At 36.7% G+C, this 24847-nt stretch overlaps 1 protein-coding gene across 1 annotated transcript; it reads right to left on the reverse strand.

Annotated features, from left to right (window-relative positions):
• Positions 1-4424: 4424 nt before the first annotated feature.
• AFG3L2 (AFG3 like matrix AAA peptidase subunit 2) lies at positions 4425-24464 on the reverse strand. Its single transcript, XM_072411465.1, has 17 exons — positions 24253-24464; positions 20695-20785; positions 17278-17346; positions 15722-15819; positions 15209-15361; positions 14043-14117; positions 13418-13542; positions 12397-12667; positions 11089-11226; positions 10675-10828; positions 9967-10074; positions 9752-9877; positions 8910-9020; positions 6701-6816; positions 5782-5982; positions 5302-5496; positions 4425-4820 (listed from the first exon to the last, which is right to left on the reverse strand). The coding sequence occupies exons 1-17, from the start codon at positions 24358-24360 to the stop codon at positions 4578-4580; spliced, it is 2382 nt and encodes a 793-aa protein (XP_072267566.1). The 5' UTR covers positions 24361-24464; the 3' UTR covers positions 4425-4577.
• Between the last annotated feature and the right edge of the window lie 383 nt (positions 24465-24847).

The raw sequence follows: 24847 nt of genomic DNA on the forward strand, positions 1-24847 counted from the left end.
GGGGGTAGGTTTTAGAGAAGGTATTGAACCATGAAAAGGAAGAGGTTATGAGTGGTGAAGTCATTGGAGCAGTAGAGAGGGTAGCTAGAGATGTATTTGTGTATACAATGATAAATATAGGTAAGAAGGGAATTGTGGAGTGATTTAACCTCCCCAGCGGTAACCCCAAGTGTGATTTAGGGTAAAAAAAAGATGCTGAAAACAGAAACCCCAAGTCACACTCGGGGTAGCTAAAACAGTAAAAATCAATGGTATATACGTTACTTGATCCACCGGCGTCCTCCTTCGTTCTTCCCGTCCTCTCGCATCCTCCGGCCGGCATCCTCTGAACCTGATAAGTCACCCTGGAGTTCCAGGTGACGTCAGTGCGTGTGGCCGTTGCGTTGGGGGCACGGCGGGAATTTCAAATTATTTTGTATTGCATTCAATACAAAATAACTGAATGGAATGCAATACGGTGGAGTTAAATGTCTAAATGCGGTACATTGTCTTTCATTAAAATTTATTTTATAGTATAATATAATAGTATGAGTATAATTAAGTTTGAAACACATAATCATGTCAAAATAATAAATAAATTAAAAAAATTATTAAATGTATTATTTTGACGTGATTTTGTGTTTCAAACTTCATTATACTCATACTAATATATTATACTGTAAAATAAATTTTCGTGAAAAACAATGTACCGCTTTTAGACATAAATCCGGACAGGAATGAACTGCCCAGGAGGTTAATTACACAGGATCAGCAGCATGCATGTCATGACTGTTGGTTTTCAATGACTCTACTACACCTACTAGTAAATTTTTTGCTGTGTAGAAATATAATTTCTACAAAAAACAGGTTAGTGATGTTGGGCCGCTTTTATTATGAACACAACTACTTTTCATAAGGATGATTGGCAAAATACAAAAAAGCCATTAATTCCAGCACAGAGGTACACCAAAAATGTACAGTAGGCTTAGTGTATATTCTAGAAAGAATTGCAAACAGGTAGATAAGTTTTAGTGCACAAAAAGTGTTTAATTATGCTTTATTTACCATAATAATAATTCTATTGTCCTTCCAATGATACACACTAAGCCACATAAGCGTAGGTCACTTCAATGCGGTCCCAAGATGAAGAAATGTCATTCTAACCTGGCCATTAAAGATAACTGGAATCTAGAGAAACAAGACTCAGTGAAGATTTTAGCATCGGTGTCAGAGACCTCATGGCTGTCGCATCATTGAACTTGGAAGCTTTGTCATGTAAGTCTGCTAATATGTGCAAATATGTTGTGCATATTCGCACATTATTGCAAAACCTTGGGCACCAGCAGAGTTCAATTATGCTTTTATGGTTTGACTAAATGTGCACCGGCTTTTCTGAAATAAATACCTTTTTCACCTTTTTTCATTCTTTTTTTTAGCGCTACCGATTTTCTGAAAACTCAGAAGCAGATGCTTCCTGTCTGTGTGCTAAAATAGCCACTTCAAGTAGCAAAATTAGGGGACAAGGATGAAGTATTGTCACCCTATAGCAGGAAATGCTTGTATAAGAACCTTCATAGCATGACTGACAGACAATATTTCATAAAAATAGCAGATTTAAATTACCTAAAATTATAATATTATAATAATGTTTATATGAGACCTTTGGACACTTGTGGATAGTCCTCTCCAGGGAGAAAAGTGATTAGTCCCATTTCCCAGCCCACTGTGATTTCCACACAACCATTGGACACTGCAGCAGGTATCAGGAGCCTGTTGTTTGCTGTCTGAAGTACTACAAGGATTATCCAGCCCTCCCCTTAGCTATTTGTATTCTGTCCTATCTGTCATTTAGTCTCAGACTTTATGACTTTTCTGGGGTGGTCTAGGATCCCCTTTCTGTGCTAAAGTATACTATTCTGCTGCCATTGAGTCAGAGAAGTCAGAAAGTAGTGTAGTGGGCCATGGTACAACAGCAACACAAAGAAGCTAAGGGTTGTGACTTATTGGGCCTCATTTATTCAAGCTCTCCAAAGCTGGAAAGAATACATTTTCATAAGTAAAGCTGGGTAAACCAGAAAACCTGGAATGGATTTCTTAAAAGTAATTTGCTATTTGTTAGCAAATGTTTTCAATCTTGGACCAGGTTCATTCAAAGTTTGCTTGACCACCCTGGTTCACTGATTAAAGTGCATCTTCTCTAGCCTTAGTGAGCTTTAAAAATTAAGGCCCATTGTGCTGTCACAGCAAGGACAACAAACTGTTTAGAAGATAAACGGGGGTTGAGGGTACTTTAAGGTGCAGACTAAAGTTTAGTTTTATTAACAGGGTTTACATACTTTTACAAAGAAACAGCTAACAGAGCATAGAGTTTCAAATTAAAATTAGAATTAAACCATGGTCTCATAATAAGCATACTAGCTCATTACAGTACACTTACCTCTGACTCCGCTCTCCTCAAGAGGTGTGAGAGGTTTCACATACACTCTGTGCTCAAAGATGAGAAAAATTTCTAGCAGGTAAAGTGTTTTTGGCAAAAAAAATCTTACTGACCGGCAAATTTTAGTCTTTTGTTTTTATTTCAAAATCAAGACTGAGTGGGAATTTTTAGGGGACCTTTTATGTACAGGTAGGGTTGCCAACCATCTGTAAATTTACAAACCAACAATGGATCTAAAAATAGGCCTGCCAGTGATGATCATTGTTTTCATGGAGATGGCCAAAAAAAAGAAAGCAAGACTTCATCACTGCTCAGAAGTTTGGCCACTCAGCAAGCACCAGCAGCTGACTAGTTGTTTGTAGGACCAGTGACTGGTCAGTAACAAGCCCACAGACAATCAGAGCTGCAGCTGCCCTAAACAGTTCTGCACACAAGCCATACCTAGAGACTGAATATATCCCTGTCATTGGATGGAAGTTTGCACACTGAAGAAAATAACTCTTGACCCCCCAATTCCATACTAGGTACTTAGAGAGAGAAGAAATCACCTTTATCATTGTATTGCTGGAGCTAGTTTTTGCTGGTCTAGTTTTTATTAGTTTTACTTTCATTACTAAACAACTTCCATTTTTTGTTTTTCCCACATACATTTATGTTTTATGATTTATTTCAATGCCTTTATTATTTTCCAACTTTATGTGTAAAGGCAATGTTGCACCAGTAACAGGAAAAGGTCACAAAAAAAGCTCAACAGTTTCCATAATGTCTGGTATAGGATATTTTGTTGATTTTTGTCAGTAAATGGTGATGTCTTATTTATTCAGCCAGCAAAAAGGGCAATACAAAGGTAAGTGTAAGTTGCTGAAAAGCTTAAACGGACGCCGCTCTTTCATGAGATCCCTCTTTGACTCGCATTAAAAGTTCACTGATTGGTTACACTGATTAACCAGCCCTCTCCAGAACAAAGAACTGTGTCATAAGAGGTCTTTACCTACAGAGAGATGACATAACCTTAATTAAAGTCCCACAAAAGGTTCAGGATTAGAGGACCTTTCACAGCATAGCTCTATTGCACTCTGATCTGACCGTAATGTATGTGTCTCCCGGTTCCCTAAAACACAATTATTTGGTTATTAAAACACATGTGGTCAGCATTGTTAGCTCAGTGGCAGCACTACATCCCAGATTTGAATCTCGGCTAGGACACAATCTGTGTGTTTGTATAGAAGTTGTATATTCTCCCATTGTTTGCATGGGTTTCCTCGGGGCACTTTGGTTTCACCCCACAATCAAAAAACATTCCCTTCCCCTCTAAATTGGACATTGATAGGGCTATGGTCTTTGTAAAGCTCTGCATAATAAGTTGGTACTATATAAATACAAGGTAATAATAACTAGGGCTAATAAATTGTAAAAACTGTAACCGTGCCAATGATTTTGCCACACCCACAGTTGCTCTATGGGGCATGCTGCAACCTCTGTGCACCCAGAGATTTTTTAGTGCTTGTCTGTGACAAACCTTTTAATACAGATTAACTTCTATAAAAATGTATGTGTTTTCCTCTTATGATGCCAAATTTGTTTTTATTTTCAGCTTTCCTCCAAGAAACATTTATACATAATAATAAATTCAAATTTATTTACAGGATGCAATATCCACATCCACACTTTCAACTTCCAATCTTCCCCATCATTAAAATCATGACCCCCCCTCCCCCCATTAAGTGCTTTTGGCTTACTGATTATCTATAACCATGACAATATAATAATATCTTGTGTTCTTTTTTTAAATTAAAGAAATAAGAATATTTAAGAATATTTTCACTGTAATTACAATAGTGATAAGGTTTTTGATAACAGCTGCAAATAAGGTGACAGACTAAATCTATATAAACAGAGCATAGCTCTAAAACATTTTTGTAGCACTAAAATACTTACATGTAATACTTTTATGCAATAAAAGTTTACCTTGTAATAGTGGAAGGTAAGGTTATCACATACCCAGATATATCTTTTTATGACCTTTATTGGGAGTGTGGAACCAGCCTGGTAATCCTGTTTAACATACAAATGTATGCCTTTATTTTAGTGAAAACAAGTCCAGTTACAAGTCTTCATAATAAAAACAGCATTTACTCTTTTCAATGTGTCATATAGCCACTCAAAATGGCATTCCTCCCCTGGTATGCCGAACTGTCTGCTCATCATTCAGTTCTTCTTTATCCTTTTCTCGGTTTTTATTCCAGTCCTTAAGACCCTCGGGCAGTGTTGTGTCCTCCTCCAAGCTACCAGTGCCTTCCACAAATTCTTCATATGTAGATTTTTCTGCAAATGGTCTTTTACCCAGTAGTTCAACCATATCATTTTTATCTAGAACCTCTTTTTCTAACAGTCGGAGAGCAATCTAAAAGTTAGGAAATGGAATGGATCATTAAACATTTATCAAAAAAAAAAAAGGGAAAAAATGAATAGACATCACTTAAGTCACCACTATCATTATCATCATCATCAAGGACTAATGATATTTGAAGCAAACAAAAGCCTGTCTTACAGGCCTTATTAATGCCATGATCACAAGTAAAACAGAAAGTAGTCAAATGTAATATGCGACCTACATCAGAACCTGTCATTTCTATAAATGAGTCATACCTTGGAATACATACCTTAACTTGTGGGTACTTAAATATTTAGATATTATTTTTTATATTACATATACTCATGTAGGGTAATGCTTCTAGCACCACAGAGGAGCAAGGGGGTGAAGTAAGAAACTTTTACTATGTACATTTAGTCCAAAGCAATTATAGATATTTGTCTCAGATAACTCTCAGTTTTCACCACTGTAACCTTGACAGTTGTTACCAAAGTTCTGTTCAGCTGCCTACCTTTTCAATATCCAATTTCTTTCCTGTCAGGAGCTGCACAGTTCTCTCATAAGCAGAGTTAATAAGTTTACGGACTTCATCATCAATTAGTCTTGCCGTTGCCTCGCTGTAAGGCTTTTCCAATACCATTTCCCCTTGACGAGGGAGATCAAATGAAACTTGGCCAACTTTGTCGCTCATTCCAAACTGGACAACCTTTGAAACAAATGTTACAAACATTATTGAATTTGCCTTTAAATGATAGAAGAGCTAGATGCAAGATCTACCCTTTAGAGACAGACACACAATATTTAAAAACAGTCAATTTACAGTCAAGGACACAGGTAATGTACATATTTTGTTGAGCTTGGATAATATGGTCCAGCAGGCATTGAAGTGTACAGTTCTGCCTTACCTTTGCTAGTTATGTTTCCAAAGGTCTAGGACGTGTCCAGTAGACATTATACAGACACTGAATTTAGAAAGAAAAGATAGACATACCTGTGCATAGGCGCTCTGTGTCACTTTTTTTAGATCATCTTGTGCTCCTGTTGTAATCCTTCCAAAGAAAATCTCCTCGGAGACTCGACCGCCTAGTGTCATGCACATTCGATCCAGCAGCTGCTCCTTTGTATAAAGATATTGCTCTTTAGGCAAATACTGTGCATAGCCTAATCCCTTTCCTCGTGGGATGATAGAAACCTGGAAGACAAACAAGCATTTCTGGGAACAAGTCCACTAAAAGAATAAATCAAAAATACATATATTCAAACTACAAAAACAGCTTACTTTAATCATGAAAACCACAATCATATTGACACAAGTGTGATTATGTGTGTGCTTACATTACTAGTTCACTTGTCAAACAAAGTTCTTTACATATTACAAACAAAACACGTGTTTACAAAATTTTGTGTCCTTATTTGTTCTCTTCTATACATGAAGACTTGCTGTAGACTATCAGATGTTTCTCTAAGAACAAGGAATAAGATATATGTGCAAAAAAATATATATATATATGTTTACCACCAAAAAAATACAGCTAGGAGAAGCATGTGGCAAACATATATATATATATATATATATATATATATATATATATATGTTTACCACATGCTTCTCCTAGCTGTATTTTTTCTTCCCTATGTTCTTCTCTTGCAATAAAGGTTTAAACATCCTGCCATGATCTTTTCCATCTTTGAATGAGGGAAGAAATATATAAGATGTTCTTCCTACCAGTGTGGGAAACGTATTTGCAGACAAAAGGATCCTGGATATTTTTTGGTAAGGGTAAAAGATCAGGGCATGACCACAATAAGTGCAGTAAAATAATTACATTAGAATATATAACTGTGTAAGACAATAAGTGTACTGAACTACTGTATAAGTAGATACAGCTCAGTCAAGCTGTGTAGTTTACCTTTAACAGAGGATCTGCATGTTCCAAAAACCACCCTGCCACAGCATGCCCAGCCTCATGATAAGCCACAGTCTTCTTTTCTTCAGGCTGAAGAACCTGAGTCTTTTTTTCTAAACCTGCACAATAAGATGATATTTAAAGGAAAGTTGTCATTACAGAGAAAAATATGGATGCATTAATTGTTGACCTCCTTCTGGATAAAAGCTTTCTCTAGCTTTGACTTGCTGACCTATACCAAGCATGTTGTCTCTTAAGAAGAAGGCAGATCTGCAAATTTCTGGTTTGTAGCAACAAACGCCAGGTAATCAGCATTTTTAAAAGGTTAGAAGCTGCCTTTGCATCTCTAAAAAACAAGTTTACCATAGAATGTTAAGTGTTATATGAACTACCCACATTTTACTACTATCAGAAGTCTCCTCATCACAGATGGCAATAAAAGTATTTGATGACTTTCTTGTTTGCTCAGAGATGGACAAGGTTACAGATCCTAGCCTTTGGCTTCTTCATGCCTTGTACATTAAACCATGCTCATGGGCAAGGCCTGGTCCCAAGAAGGTAATGGCCATGAGCAGGTTGTGTCCTTACATTTAACACCCAGTAGGTTGTGTCTTTACAGTTGCACCCAGCAGATCTGAAAAATTAAATGCACATCCCGAAAGTGCATGAACGCAGAGCCTGTAAACCCTAACTGAAAAATGAAGATATGATTTTATTTGAGAAAACATTCCCTAGCAAAATACTTTAAATAAAACAAAGATTATTATAACCAAGGTCAACTCTATGGAGAATGGGTGGTCTCAATGTCTCAATGTGGTAGTAAAGCAAGTAGTAGTAAAGAAAAAAATGCTTTAGGGACAAAATAGATGCAGTGGATTTGATTTGCAAGACTAATCTTTGGAGTTTTTCCATTGGGAAATATATAAACTCTTTCTGGTAGTAGTGTCCATGATTGTAACATTTAGAAATGATCTGAAGAAATTTGACAGCACATTAACCAAAGAGACAAGAGTGACAAGAGAACAATGTGAGGCAGAAGGGGAGGTTTCTAGTAACATATTATAGTTTAGGTCTAGAACCAAAGATATCTGATGCATGCAGTCAATGATTTGTGGGTCAATGCTGGCACCAGTGAGATTCTGTGATCTGGACAAGTAGAATTACAGCAACAACAAGGTGAAATGAAAAATCCGCTGAACCCAATGCCAGTATCTTTCGGAGTCCATAAAAGAAGGTACCAAAATAGTGATTTGTTAAGACAAAAAATCTTGACATCAAGGATTTGGGAAGAGCTAAAACCTGATTATAGGGTTTCTAATTATTAGTTATTAGTGAGTGCAAAGGGAAGGTTGTTCAGGACCCAAGGCTGAACACACACTAGTAAGTGATCCTACAGCTTTAGTATGGTGTACACCCCACTAATAAGGGTCAAAACAGTCTCCTCCAACTTGGGATTGATAGCAAAAGATTGCGACTCCTCAGGACAACATTTCATCCGACATGAGAGACTCATGTATGAAAAATAGTCACCACTGGATATGGTTTGGATGCAGCTAAAGCGGAGTCTGTTGGGTAGGGTGCAGTAGCACAATTGCAATCTTTGCAAGCCAGAAATCAGTTGGGTAATCACCAGTGAACAGTTAGTGGAGTGGGGATACCCCCTATGATTTAGACATGATGCAGGTGCAGTAACCATAACACATACACAAGGAAGGTAGCAAGGCTTTAAGTACTCAGGCTATGTGGTAAGTTGGTAACTGGCAGAAATGTTCAAAGTCAAAGGCTCAAATGGCAGGAACAGATCAGGGTAGACGTTTCACGTGATTTGTGTAAAAGGAGAAGCAGCAGGGAGATTTTTTCTTTTGTACGTTGTTGGTAAGGAGGAGTGCATAGTGTGTGTGCACAACACTCCACTGATTAAAGGGACATTTTTCGACAGTTTGCCAGTGTCCAATCTGCCTGTAGACAGTGATATAACTTAACAATTTTAAAAACCCTGTGCCTCCTAATTTGACAAAAGGATGAATAAATAAATATTAGCTAAAGCTAACCTATCCTTAGGATTATAACATTACTGTTCAAAGAATCCAGCTTGTATATATATTTAGTGTGATTGATGGTAAATTGTCATTGGAACCAATTTCAAAAAGAAATTATAATTTCTATTTATTTATCTGTGGGATATTACAAGTCCCAGTGTGGAGCAACTTACCTCCAATTACTCTCTCAATGGCTTGCTCAAAGTGCTTCTGGTTTATGGAGTCTGAAAGGTGTCTGGCAGCTATAAGAGCAGCTTCATTACACACATTTGCTATATCTGCCCCTGTGTATTAAGAAAGAAACAAATTAATATGAAATATTTTAGTTCTAGTATGGATCAGAAATATAGAACTGGTTTATAAAAGTATTGGCTGAAAAAAAGTTGTACATCACATAACATTATATTGATTTTTGGATCATCCTAGGAATGACCACACTTCTGTACTAAAAATATTACAACTTGACTATTTAAAGACATTAAAGTCTAATAAGAAAGCCACCAGTCTCTTGACCATCTAATGTTGCACTAGGAAGACGGAAGTGACCTATGAGAACAACACCCACGATATTAGTCAAAAAGTACATAAACAGATACATTTGAAAATTAACTTATTTAAAATAGCAGTGAGAGTTGTGTAAAGAACAAACTTCAGGATATACTCTATGGAGCCTATTACAACATACCAAGGATCATTGATGATAATGAGCATGGATCTGAACAGTCATAGTGTTCCATGACATATATTAAATAAAGCACTATAAAATAGAAAGGGATTCCCCCATATCAAATATGAGTAAGATGATCATGACCTAGTAGGATTTGCGTATCATACCAAGGTGTATTACAAAATACCTCAAATTGTCTCGAATATTTCATCCTTATATCTGCTAAGTGTGGATAGATAGGAAACTGGTCTGCAGTACAAGTGTATTTTATAAGTGTATGTACAAGTTATATTTATAAAGTATAAACAGGCTACTGCAAAGCTATTATGATCATTTTTTCTTTGTTACCTGAGAACCCTGGTGTTAAAGCAGCTAATTTCCTTGAGAGGGATTCTTTATCTATAGTTGTATCTAACTTTAAAGGTCGTAAGTGAACCTTGAATATAGATGCTCTGCCTTTGATATCTGGTGGTCCTATTTGGAAAACACAGAGAGTACAGTAGTTAGTAAAATTACAAAAATGTTACAAAATGTATGTTATCATCTATTTTTATCTGCCTTACCAATATATATCTGCCTGTCGAACCGACCAGGTCGCATTAAAGCTGGATCCAAGATATCTGGTCTATTTGTGCCAGCTAACACAACTACATTTGTTGTGGTATTAAAACCTAAGGAAAGAGAACAGCACAAATGTTCTTCAAAAAAAAGCACTCACATAACAGTTGATTTCTTTAACATACATAGGAGCTTTTAATACCAGAATTTCACCTTTGTCTGGAATTTAGCCTACATATTATAAGTATAATATACATTTTGATGCAAAATGCACTTTTTAAATTTAAACTCTACAAATTCAAATAGCATCATATATTGAAACCAAGAGGGTTAAATATACATTTCAGTGTCACAAGCAGTACAGCCAAAAATGAAACTCCATTTACTTTAGTAGTTCAGGACAGGTAAAATATTATTATTGACAGGATTTAAAAAGATGAAAGGGCTTCGTATTATTTTCATTATTAGAATTTAACATACAGTACATAAGTAAGTTTATTATATTTTATACAAATTATAATGTAGAACATTACTTGCTTGTTATATATCACTGTCATTAGACACCTATACTCATCTATCCCCATTCAACTGATGGAAAAGTCCAAAAATGTAAAAAAAAAAAAAAAATTTTACTTGCTGTAAAATGTATTAACTAATAAATCATGACAAAAGAAAGCAGTAGTTATTTGTTAACCTTTTTTTGAATGACTTACCATCCATTTCTACCAAAAGCTGATTCAGTGTGTTTTCTTGTTCATTTTGGCCTCCGAAGTTTCCTCTTCCTCTTTTCCGACCAACAGCGTCAATTTCATCTATGAAGAGAATGCAGGGAGCATGCTTTCTGGCCAAGCCAAACAAGTCCCTTACCTAGAATATTAAGAGCCACATAAATATCAAATAAACAAAGTTAACACATTTATTTGAGAAACATTGTTAAATATATTAAAATCTTGATGTGTGTTTTTAAAGCAGGCAACAAAGGAATTAAAAATCTATTATTACATCCCTGCTATGATGCATATCATAAATTATTAGTGTGATAATATCAAATCACTACCCAATAAACAGGATTGGGCAGAAACAGAACATTCAGTGCAATGGTAAATTGGATTTTGTGGAGAACTCACTCGCGCTGGGCCTACGCCAACAAACATCTCAAGAAATTCTGAGCCGTTGACTGTAATGAAAGGGACACTGGCTTCACCAGCTGTAGCTTTTGCCAACAGTGTTTTTCCAGTGCCAGGAGGACCAGTCAGAATTGCACCCTAGGAATTCAGAAAACATATTTACAGACCAAAAGTTAAAACAAGAGTATGATGCATAGAAATTTGTAGAATGACAAATATATTTACCAAGGACATTACTAATAATATATATATGTAGCTGTATTCAAACCGTAATATTTTACATTTATCATGTGAAACATTAGTAAACAACAATAATAAAAAAAAAAAAAAGCTACTGTTGATCAAACAAAGAATTGCAACTTGGATGGATTAAAAAATGTTTTCAAATGGGCTTCTCATGAGTAAAGCCATAGGATATGCATGTACTTATAAAAAGAAAATTATATATTTTCAGAATTAAACAGACAGCCTGACTTTTCTCTATGTACATGCTGGTTACTCACTCAAGTTAAGCTGTCATGCTCATTTATTTGCTTTAATACGTTTGCGTCATTATCAAAGCCAAGCATGCAAGTTAAGGAAGTCACTGACTTTCCTAATATGCAAATTTGTTCTGGGACGCTACACAGGAAGCACTAAAGTTAGTGGATTACTACAATGGGTATTCCACTAGATTTTTCAAATGAAGGCTAGAAGTGGCAGTTCCCACATTTCGCTAAATAACAGTCTTTAGAACTTAGGGAAGCAGATAAGGCTAAGGTCTGGACAATATTCTGTGTAGTTCACAAAGGGAATTTGTGCAGATTCTGGATATCTGCTTCCAGTCAATATTTATGCCGTCGATAGTTTGGTACCCCACATCCAAAACTACATTTCCAGAGCCCTGTCCTGATGAAGGTTGCTTCTTTGAAGCTCTGAAACACGCTGGGCTTTATGTGCAGGGTTTCAATATGTACAACAATAAAACATACAGATAAAAAAGGCAAAACACATTGGAATTGATTTATTAAAGCTCTCCAATGCAGGAGAAGATACACTTTCATCAGTGAAGCTGGGTGATCCAGCAAACCAGGAATGGGTTTCTTCAAAGTCATTTACTATTTGCTAGCAAATGTTTTGAATCCTGGACCAGATTCATTTGAGGTTTAGTGGATCACCCAACTTCACTGACGAACGTGTACCCTCTCCAGCCTTGGAGAGCTTTATTAAATCAGGGCCATTATCTGTAGGACAAACAAATAAAGCAACATTTCAATAAAATAAACAAACAATAAAAAATAAACATAAATTGTAAGTAAACTATATTACCTTTGGAATTTTGGCTCCCAGATCTTGATATTGTTTAGGATTTTTAAGAAAATTTACAAATTCCATAATTTCAAGCTTTGCCTCCTCACATCCTGCCACATCCTTGAACTTGACGTCAATTTCATCCTTAAGTACTTTAGCAGTTGTCTCTCCAACACTAAAGAGACCCCCCATACCACGACCACCTCTTGCACCAGCAGGTCCTCTTCTCATGAGATAAAAAAGGATGCCAAGGATGAGGACTGTTGGAAGCATGTTTAGAAGAAAAGTCCTAAAAAAAAACAACCCCAAAACAAATTGAAACATTAAAACTAAAAGCATGACATAAGAGAAGTAAATGAGTGACACCAACACAGGGATGCTCTCATAGTCATTCTTTAAGGGGATGTGAGGATACTCTTTTGAGCAACACATAACAGAAAAATGTGTTTTGCCTTGTAACAAATGATGGAAATAACTGGGGCTTTCTCCTTCAAAACGTTTTTTTCCTGCTGCCCTGGTAAGGTATGGTTTTAAAAAGGGGTAAATTCTAGAACTCTGTAGAAGCATTTGTAAAAAGGTGCAGCCAGTTAGTAAAGACAATTTGTGTCTTGGTATGGTGATAACCCCTGGACCAGCTAGCAAACAGTAATGTAGGTTGTAAAGTTAAAGAATAATATTTTTAGAGCAATGCTTACACGACCCAATGCCTTTAAGTCCCAAAAGGAAAGAGAAGCACAAAAGGTTGGCCAATAGAATGTTTTGGCAGATCTTTTGAAACCTGGCGGCCAAGGTAGGATTTTACCTAGGACTGTGGTTCAGCAAAAGTTTGTAAATGCAGAGCACTACAAAAGGAATGGATAAGAAATAGGATTCCATTAAATAAAGGGCTTCTGGGCAGGAAGGCCCCACTAATTAGGAGGGGTGGTAGGGGGTAACCATGTAGAGATATTTAATATTTTCAGTTTGAAACCAGAAAAACTCTTTAAAACAAGAAAATTAAAAACTTCAAATTGGTATGAAAGCTAAGCTTTAGGCTTACCCATCACTCTCAATTCTGTACACCACAGGTACTCTCTTTTCTGGTTCAATTCCAAGTTCTTGCTGTACGGTTTCCAAATTTCTCTCAAAAGTGTCAACACTGCCAATATTAAACCAGACATAATTCTATAAATAGAAACAAAAACAAAAAAGTGCAACATATCATCAACTGAACAGATTACACTAATTTTTAAGGTAAAGCTAGGCACCACTTGGGGGCTACCAACATGCATGCTTAATACAATCTAAGGGGGGTAACTTCTGGGGGAGTTATTATTGGTGAAGGATTTGTAGGTAGTAGATTGCAGAATTATTAGTATGCAATGCTAGGCTGCAATATCTAAAACAAGCAAAATATTTTCATATATTAAAAGAGGTAAAAACTTCAGAGATTTAATCCTGCTCCTGTACAAAACACTAGTCAGGCCTTATCTGGAATATGTAGTTCAGTTTTGGACACCAGTCAATTAAAGGGATGTTGTAGAACAGGAGAGAGTGAAGAGAAGGCCAACTAATCTTATAAAAAAAGAAGCTCTGCAGCAGTATGAATAACAAAGTTTTAAAAACACTGCTTTCACAGCAATACTAATTTAAAACTGACAATTACATAATAAAATTAAAATTACCCCATCCCAAGGTGTCTTGGTCGATGTCGGGATAACACGCACATAGCGCTTATTTACTACTTGAAGTCGCTCCACCTATGAAATGAATACATATCGTAAAATGTTTGTGCAAAATTAGCGCCAGCTTGGAACATGGTATGTAACGCTATCATACAAGATACAGAGAACAGGTATAATGACAAACATATTTTACAGATAATAAAGTAAAAATGATTCATACCTAATAAAATACATTGAAAACAGAATAAAAAAAAGAACAGTTTGAAGCAGGAACAAGAAGGCCAATAGGGGAAGAAGTGTCATTTAGCCCAGTGCTCTTGGGCCCTACTGTATCTGACTTGACCCTTGCATTTATTGAATTTCAGGATTTATTCATGTAGGTTTTGCATTGCATGTGACCATTACCTAGGGCAGTTTGCATGCAAACACTACTTACCTACAAAATTCTCACTCCTCCAGACTCCCATCCACTCATTAAAGAGTTTTGATGCTTCTACCAGTCAGTCCCCAGCTTTCATTAAGGCTAAGGGCTGTTGAAAGGTATATTTAGGCAGGCTGCTATGTTTTGAGGAAGCACAGCACCCTGCCAGCCCATACCACCAACCATGATATGCTGCACTGCAAAGAAATGCATGTCCTAAATGATGATGTCCCTGGATCTAAAATAGGGTTTGGAATAACAACAGAATGGAGGAAACAGGGAAGACAAAATATAGGCAGATTAAGCATTAAAAGGGCAAAACTACACTTAGGAAGGACTATCCAGGTAAACTGCAGAATAAATTAAAGCACACAGTCAAATTAAAAAAATATATATAATTTACAAAAGATAGATTTTTGGTTATGGTTGTCAATGTTACATGTTATATGATGTGGGTTTTACACACACATTAATTCCTGAAAGGGCAGTAGTAGTTTTAGAGACAATTTTATTGGTAAAGGTAAAAATTGCCTTTGTTACAGAGCTATTAGAGCTGACATAAACTCACTGAACAATTACACCTTTTTATTTCTGCCACCAGGTAGGTATTCAGTAGGTCCAACTATTTATTTTAGGTACATTTTACAACCAAACATTTATTACTGCAGATGTTGTTTTTCTTTAAAATTAAGGTTTGTTTTTGAACTTAAAATTTAAATTAAAACTTAAAACTTAAATTACTCACCATGCCTTCTGCTAGGTAGTTGTTAACAAAGTCTTTCCATGTGATCTCTACTGGAGTCTTCCTTAAGAAAGTGAAGTAAATAACAAGAGCCCAAACCCCCAAAGAGGCCAGAAAGTAGCTTCGAAACTGAGATTCATCCCAAGGAAAATCCCCCTGCAAATAAAAGATTAAGAGTTTTATTTGATGGTAAATTTTTACATGAAATATTTTATTCTAAAACAACTTTTTTTCTGTAAGCAAAGTTCTAGCAACTGTGAAGCAAAATATTATAACAAAGTGATAATACGAATAAATTATTTTTTATATAAAGATTAAGAAGTGATAAATTGGTTAGGTGCAGCAACAAGACCTGTGATGAAGAGGGATTTACAGATTTTGTTTACTTCCAAAATTAAAAGTGCTGGATATTTTTTTACTTTGTTTTCTTGCTATGCTGATCCGTTTTTTTGTGTTGCAAAAGTACACTAAACATTTAAGGAAAAGAAAAATAGCAGTATAAGAAAAGAAACATACCTTGGAAATCTTTGTCCACCAATCTTTATCTTTTTTCCCACCTTTTTTGCCACCTCCTCCTGAGTCCCCACTTCCACCCGAGGAATTCCTTTCATTACCTTTAGTATTTTCACAGATGGAAAAATAAAAAAATAAAATAAAATTTAGAAATACAATACTAGTAACAGTATTAATTGTAAAAATTCAATATACATTTGAAACAATAGATCCATGGAAACTGAATAACATATTTGAACAGGCAAACATTAAATCTTAATTCAAACAGTACCTACAGACTGAGGTGATGTTTTACAATAAATGCCCAGTTTAACATAGTTTAAACCAATTTAAGTACAATTTAAATACAGATTTGTCATTTGAAATTACAACCGCTTCAACCCCCCTTAGCGGTAATACTGAGTGTGATTTTACCTCCAAAAATCGGTAAACCCGAGTCACACTTGGGGTCACTATAAATCATAAAAAAAACCCGTACCTTTCTCTGTTGTCATCTCCCCACGTCCTGCTGGTGCTCGCAGGTCCTGGGGACACGTCTTCCCTCTTAGATCCTCAGCCGTGAACTGCAGAGGCGTTCTCCGGAGTTTCCCGGTGAAGTTGGTGCATGTGTATGTATGTGTGCATGGAAATTCAAATAATTTTGTATTGGATTCAATACAAAATAGCTGTATTGAGTCCAATACAAAGAAATCTTCATATAATATATTTTATACAAGATACTGTACTGTATATATTAAGTTTCACTATTTTTTTTGTTATGTTTATGTTATGTTTTTTTTTTAATTAATTTGTTCAATTATTAAATTTAATAAATATTGGACAAATTTCAGTGTGTTATGCCTAAGAATTATAGCCTACAATGTAAAATAAATTTCCATGCAAAAAAAATGTAATTTTTTTTGCATGAAAATATGGACAGAATTAGAACGCTAGAGGGGTTAATTTCATGAATTTTTATTTTCAAGTGTTCCACCGTTACTTCAAGACTGGAGAGGATACATTTTTATCAGTGAAGCCAGGTGATCCAAAAAATCTGGAATGAATCTGATCCAGGATTGAAAACATTAATTAACAAAAAGCAAATGATTTTAGGAAATTCATTCCAGGTTTGCAGGATCACTCAGTTTCACTAAAAAAAGTGTATCCTCTCCAGCATTGTAGGGCTTTAATAAATCAGACCCATTGTGCTATGGACTAATGAATCAAAGACAGATTGGCCTGGTCAAGGTAACAACATGAATTTGGTGGCTAAGACAATATTTCGGAAGAATCTCATATGAATTTTGAAACACAATAATGGAAATTTTTTATGGTTTGAGCATACTTTGTTCCTTCCGGGCCATCTGTCCAAAGGTTGAAGCTGGGCCATAAACAGCAAAATTGTCTACAATGCCACTGAAAGAAGCTGCCATTCTAGTTGTAAAACAAAGCGTTACTCCCAGTAATTCGGTTTCGCTTCATTAACCAGCAATAAAATTGCAGGTAGGGAGTCAAAGTCTAAAAGCTTGCACTAGATTTATAAAACTTAGTTCATTCAGTATTTCAGGAGACAATCTTACCTTTCAGCTCCACTTTGGAATTATTTGTTTTTTTGTCATTCTTTCCATTTGGAAAGTATTTTTCAAAACCTGAAAAAAAATATTGTTTAAAGCAGATATTTTGTTTACCATTTAATTAAAATAAAACATGTTACAAAATAAAAACATCTAACCTATAGCCTGGAATAGAAAATTGCTTTTAAATGCGACCAATTTCAGCAGCTTCTGTTTGAGAAAGTACCTGACACTCTTGGTGCAAGTGCAGCATCATTTACTAAATAAATAGCAAACAGATCAACAAAAATCAATGCAGCATTACTTAGAGAGAAGACTTTAGTATATTTTAGTGATATGCTCAGCTTGCAATTTGGGGCGACATTAAGTGCTGTACCCAATAGTAAATACTTTAAGGAAGTTTGAGTTTTAGATGAATGTGGGAATTGGTTGCAAAATTCTTGGATTGCATTACATTTGTTTCTTTTTCCGACAGAACAAAATACAGAAACTGAAAACCACATGCTGCTCTAGAACTAATTGGTAATAATGCTGTGGCTTCATATGGAAAAGGAATAGAAAAATATGATGAAAGAGGTTAGTATCTCAGCTAGTAACTGCATATGACTTCATGAAAATCAACTATCAAACTAAAACCTTTTAAATTTCTAGAGATTAACCTCTTTCTCTCTATTGTATTTAGAAAATGTATGGTCATAGCCACCCATTTTGAAAGAAAGAGAACAGAAGGGGTTTGATGGCCAAAGGTAATAATTATGTATTAAAGAAGGTTATTCACACATAATTACATCCAATCGATACATCCAGGGCCCATTGTAGTATAATGGGATTAGGATGTCCATGCTATACATCAACAACTACACACAAATAATTGTAACTGTGTCAGTCTTTTTTCACCCGACACGTTTTGTCTGTATTGGCTTCTTCAGGGGTATTGTTTGGACAAAGGCGGTCTAGAGATATCAATTGGGTACATTTACATGTGTGAGTAGGAATTCAGACAATAATAAATTATATAGTACATAGTTATATCAGTTAAACATCACATAATTCTATAATATAGTACATAATTTTCAGGTCACAAACATATGGTGGTAAATGACTCTATATACTATTGGGAAGTAGCCTATGTATTGATAGAAATTTTGTATCCTTAGTATATTTATTAGTCTAATATCGAACTTAGAAACATGGTTAAATAATTGTAACTAAATTTCTAAACAAACCCTACTGAAAGTAATCATTGCGATCTTATAATATAGTCCAAAAAAGTATGTAAAAATATAAGCAAAAGGCACACTGTGCTAAGCAATACATACTCACACACATACATAGATGCAAATATACCAGTGACATACCACAGCGCTGTATGAGTCTCAGTCATATGTCTAGCAAGTTTGATTAAAAAGTCTCCTTGTGATCATATACACACATATATATATAACACATACATACATACAAATATAGCTCTGACATATAGCACAGCTCTGTACAAAGATCAGCGGTGCAGTCACATGAGTCTCAGTCATATGTATGGCAAGTTTGCTTGAAATGTCTCCATGCGTTTCCGAGTGATGGTGAAACATACAGTTAGATCCAAAAATATTTGGACAGAGATAACTTTTTTCTAATATTGGTTCTGTACATTACCACAATTAATTTTAAATGAAACCATTCAGATGCAGTTGAACTGCAGACTTTCAGCTTTAATCCAGTGGGTTGAACAAAAAGATTGCATAAAAATGTGAGGAACTAAAGCCTTTTTTTTTTTTTTTTTTTTACAGTTACTTCATTTCAGGGGCTCAAAAGTAATTGGACAATTGACTCAAAGGCTATTTCATGGACTGGTGTGGGCAATTTCTTCCTTATGTCATTATCAATTAAGCAGATAAAAGACCTGGGGGGAGGGGGTGTGCTTGCATGTGGAAGATTTTGCTGTGAACAGACAACATGCGGTCAAAGGAGCTCCCCATGCAGGTGAAACAAGCCATCCTTACGCTGCAGAAAAAACCCATCCGGGAAATTGCTACAATTTTAGGAGTGTCAAAATCTACAGTTTGCTAGATCATGAGAAGGAAACAAAGCGCTGGTGAACTCAGCAACGCCAAAAGACCTGGACGTCCACGGAAGACAACAGTGGTGGATAATCGCAGAACCATTTCCATGGTGAAGAGAAACCCCTTCACAACAGCCAACCAAATGAACAACACTCTCCAGGAGGTAGGCATATCGATATCCAATAAAGTACCATAATGGTACCATATAAAGAGAAGACTGCATGAAAATAAATACAGAGGGTGTACTACAAGGTGCAAGCCACTCATAAACCTCAAGAATAGAAAGGCTAGATTGGACTTTGCTCAAAAACATCTAAAAAGCCAGCTAAGTTCTGGAAAAACATTCTTTGGACAAATTCAACCAAAATCAATCTTTATCAGAATGATGGCAAGGAAAAAGGTATGGAGAAGGTGTGGAACAGCTCATGATCCAAAGCATAGCACATCATCTGTAAAACATGGCGGAGGCAGTGTGATGGCTTGGGTGTGCATGGCTGCCAGTGGCACTGGGACACTAGTGTTTATCCATGATGTGACACAGGACAGAAGCAACCGGATGAATTCTGAGGTGTTCAGAGACATACTGTCTGCTCAAATCCAGCTAAATGCAGTCACATTGATTGGGAGGCGTTTCATAATACAGGTGGACAATGACCCAAAACATTCAGCCAAAGTAACCCGGAGTTTATTAAAGCAAAGAAGTGGAATATTCTTGAATGGCCAAGTCAGTCACCTGATATGAACCCAATTGAGCATGCATTTCACTTGTTGAAGACTAAACTTCGGACAGAAAGGCCCACAAACAACAACTGAAAGCCGCTGCAGTAAAGACCTGGCAGAGAAATAAATAGGAGGAAACCCAGCATCTGGTGATGTCCATGAGTTCAAGACTACAGGCTGTCATTGCCAGCAAGTTGCCAGAGTTTTCTACCTAGTATTAGAAATGAACATTTTATTTTCAGCTTTTTAATTTGTCCAATTACTTTTGAGCCCCTGAAATGAATGATTGTGTAAAAAAAGGCTTTAGTTCCTCACATTTGTATGCAATCTGTTTGTTTAACCCACTGAGTTAAAGCTGAAAGTCTGCAGTTCAATTCCATCTGACACATGGCACATCGCTCCACAAAGATCAGCGGTGAACTCACATGAGTCTCAGTCATATATCTAGCAAGTTTGGTTGAAATTTCTCCACGTGTTTCTTAGTGATGGTGGATCATATGTCTCCATGCATTTTCGAGTGATGGTGGAACATACATACATACATACATACATGCATACATACAATTTTATATATATAGATTTTTCAGTGTTAGGAAAAGCAAAATGGCTTAACTTAAAACATTTTTACCAACAATGAATGACTTACCTTTAGGAGGCTGAGCACAGAACCTTGTGTATGCAGCTAACACTTTTGCCAATAAGGTATTCCGGTGCAAGCTTTTCACTTGAGTTTGAATCTGAAATACATATAATCAATTTTACATGCGACAGATCCTGCAAGACCAAATGAATACATAAACATACATGTGAATATTTTAAATGAACAAATACTCATATAAAAAACAGAATACATGAGAGCAACAAACTGTAGGTTAAATGAATAGTATTTTTTACATTTAACATTGATTATACGAACCCACATGAACTGGAAAAAGCAAAACTGTCAGTAGGAAAAACACTAGGAGAATTGAAATGTTATACTTGTATGTATGTATACCATAGAAACTTGTGGAACACTGAAAATTGCCTGCTATGAGTTGAAGGGGAACTCCAGCCAAACATAAACAGATACAAATAAATAGCCCATTAAAATGCAATAATAAAAAACAGCTTCTGCTACAGTATTCTATCCAAAATGATGTGCTTTCAAATGAAGTCATTCTAAACGGGCATGGATTGCAGCCAAGGGCATTAAGGATATGCAGTTCTAAAGTTAGGGTTTTTATGAGGACTAAAGTAATTATGGTGAGAAATTAAAGAATTATGTAATGAAAGTTATATAAAACAAACATGTTTTTTTTTTATTTTACTTTAGTACATTATTGTGTAACTTTTTTGTGTAGAGATCAGCTTTAATAAACTGCCTTTCATCTATATAAGGCAATAAAGCCTAAACTCCATACAGTAAAATGTGATGAGAGGGACCCCGAAGATAAAAAAAAAAGAAAAAGGTATTTATAGTACTTTAAAAGAATTATTTTCCTTTTTGCATTGCTCATACTGTTTAAACTGAACAAAACATATAAAACGGCTTGGATTTTTTTTATCTGTCTTGATTTCAGATTTTATGTACCATCACTGATGTAATTCTCATTATTATTTGACTGTTTTCTCCCTTGGTATATATTTAACCACTTAATAAAAATGATTGAAACACAAAACATCTTAGGATTTCAGCTTAGTAGCTTATACAACCAAGTTACACAACACTTTATGTAAGTCATTTGAATGTCCTAGACATCTGTGTTTCTGCAGATCAGACACATAACTCAATATGAAATCACTGATATAATTAAATATAAAATAACTAACATCTAGCTTTCACTAAAGGACCTCTAGTTATCATTGTCATACCAATGGGAATGGCTGCTGACAAAGGTTAAAGTGAACCTGTGTTATGACAGGTAACATTATTTTCATCAACAAACAGAAGAAGGATGTATAGACACTTACAACATTAGAACATGTAAAACATACAGCAGATAGACAAACATTTGCCTATAGTATACTGTTACTCATCATTAATAAATTGTGTGTGTAGTGTATAATGGCAGTGTAAATATTTGTTGTACTTTGTGCAGTTCATACAATGCAGTGATCTTTACAGCCAGAACTCTATTCTGTGAAGCTATCAGAATTATTTCCACTCCATCATATAATAATCAGACAAAATATTACAACCACCTGCTAATATTGTGCCTGATTAAAGCTTTTCAACAATGGAGAAGATAGATTTATCATGGGAGAAATGGGAGAACCTGCATGATCTAGCAAACCTGGAATGGATTTCTTCAAAATCACATGCTAATAGTTTGCAAATATTTTCATTCTGGGACCAGATCTATTCCAGATGTGCTGGATCACGCAAGTTCTCCCATGATAGTCAATCTTCTCCAGTCTCGGTTCGCTTTATTAAATCATGGGGGAACTTGCGTGATCCAGCAAATCTGGAAGGGATCTGATCCTAGAATGAAAACATTTGCCAACTATTAACATATGACTTTGAAGAAATCCATTCCAGGTTTGCTGGATCACACAGGTTCTCCAATGATAGTCTATCTTCTTGGAAAGCTTTAATAAATTAGACCCGTTGTGTAGGGTCCCTTTGCGCAGCTAAACCTATCAAGGAAAGGACTAGACAAAACTTCAGGACATTCTGTTGTATCCGGCGCCAAGATACTGGCAGTGGATCATTTTTTTCCCTCTCTTGTTCTCTATACTGTTGATATTGCTTTCTTAAGTAAACAACATACATGAACCCAGCCATGCAAATCCTCAAAGAAAACATATTTCAGAAGCCATTTCAGTACAGGAGAAGACTTGGCCCACTAAAGGTAGGGGTGGAGTTCTGTTTTAATGCTACTTCATGTCATGGTAGAGATTTCAGTGATGTGATTGGCAACAATTACATGCTATTGTGTAGACTGTAAATACAAATTCTGTGTGGAGTAGTGCACAGGAACTTCATGCCAACTCTGAGCTTTGACTTGAAGAATTTATCTAGCATTGTTTCCCCGAAACTGGAAACTTGCAAGTAACACATAAATGTAATGTAAGATCCAGGTGTCATCTTCAGAAAACTACCAACAGCTAGAAAACAATGGAGGGGAATCCTGACTCTCAGAAGTATTTTAAGACTGAACATTTAGAATCTTGCATAACACCAACACATGTAAACAGAAAACAATGTGATCTGCAGGAATAACATCTACAGTGTTCAACCGGCAAACGTTTTTAAGCTGGGTGGGAAGAAGATGTAGGCGGGTGCAGCCCTGTATTGTGATCTTACAGAAAAGTGCCGGGTGCTGTGCCCAGCTAAAAGAGGTTGGGGAGAGCCCTGATCTACCTACAACCCCACCAATCATCCACCACTGATTGCTTACTGCTGCTTCCGAAGTCACAATTTACCAGCTTGTCATCTGAAGGGCTGACATATGTTTGCAGTACATTGTCAGAGTTACCAAACACTGCACACATATTTAACTCTGCAAAGTTACATCAGAAGTTTAAAGCGTACCTAAACTCTAGACAACCCTTTATGTAAGGTAAAAATTCTGTTGTTTTTTAAGTGCAACACCCTTTTCTTAATAAGAAAAAGGGTGCAGTACCACCCCCAAATTCTGAAAGGGAGCGCAAAGCCTCCTGGGATACCTACGTCACACATCCCGCGAGGCTCTTGTTTGCTCCTTCTGCGCATGTCCGAGCACCTCAGGCATGCGCAGAATGAGCCTTTTCGTGAAAAGAGAAACATTTGTTGTTCTCACGCATGTGCTTTTTATCCAACCTATGTCACCCCATCTCGCACCTGTGTCCGGTGACGTAGGAAGGAGAACCCAGAAGAAGGCAGCGCCCGGAGGCACCAAGATGGATACCAGGACGACACGGGACCCGAAGGAAGAAACCTCCGACTGTGCTGCGGGATTAAAGGTAAGTGTGTGTGGTTTTTTGTTTTGGGCATTTTTCAGTTTAGTTCCTTCACCTTGGCACACAATGACATGTGATGTAACACAGACATGTCAGTCATGTTATGTCACCAGGCCAATGCTTGACAAACACATGGCATGGATGAGATGCAGCAGCCTTTCCCCCATAACTTATCTGTGTGTAAGCAGTGTGTTGTCTTGTGTACAGCCAGCAGAACAGACAGGACGTCAGAAGGAAAGTACAGGAGAGCAGCCTGGCCCCAGCCACGGTCATTACTCACCTTCCTCATACAGCAGGCCCCGGGGTGCCGGCTAGAAGGCACGAGAGGGAGCAGAGCGCGGCTCACAGGCCGGCATAGCCCTGACAGCTGCAGGCAGCGGTGAGCCATGATCCCACAAATCCCTACGCCGACATAACACTAATACATACAATACGACCTCCACAGGAGCCTACAGGAGCGCGCCGCTGACGTCCCGCGGCTCACCAATCACGGCCTAGCTTCTGGGGCGCTGCTTAGTGACGACGTACAAGTGGCGGGGCAATGTGACAGCACGTAGCACGTAGCATGGTGCTGTGACTGACACTGAGCACCGAACACCGGCTCAGTCACCATGACTCTGCAACCTACTGGGGAACAGAATGAGTGACAGGGAGGAGGGGGATATATGTGATGGTGGGCTGAAATATCCCCGGAATACAAGGGCAGGGAGGAGATAAATATTATATGGTGACTGGGAGAATGGAACACTGATATATGGTGTATAGACTGTACATTATTTTACCTTGTCCTGTGTACTACCCACACCCTTACCACCTATAGTGCCCAATGTACCCTAATGGAAAATGGAACATTCAGATTTATTGTATGGCGCTCA

The sequence above is a fragment of the Pyxicephalus adspersus genome, chromosome 5 (genome assembly GCF_032062135.1).
Source record: "Pyxicephalus adspersus chromosome 5, UCB_Pads_2.0, whole genome shotgun sequence".
NCBI lineage: Eukaryota > Metazoa > Chordata > Amphibia > Anura > Pyxicephalidae > Pyxicephalus > Pyxicephalus adspersus.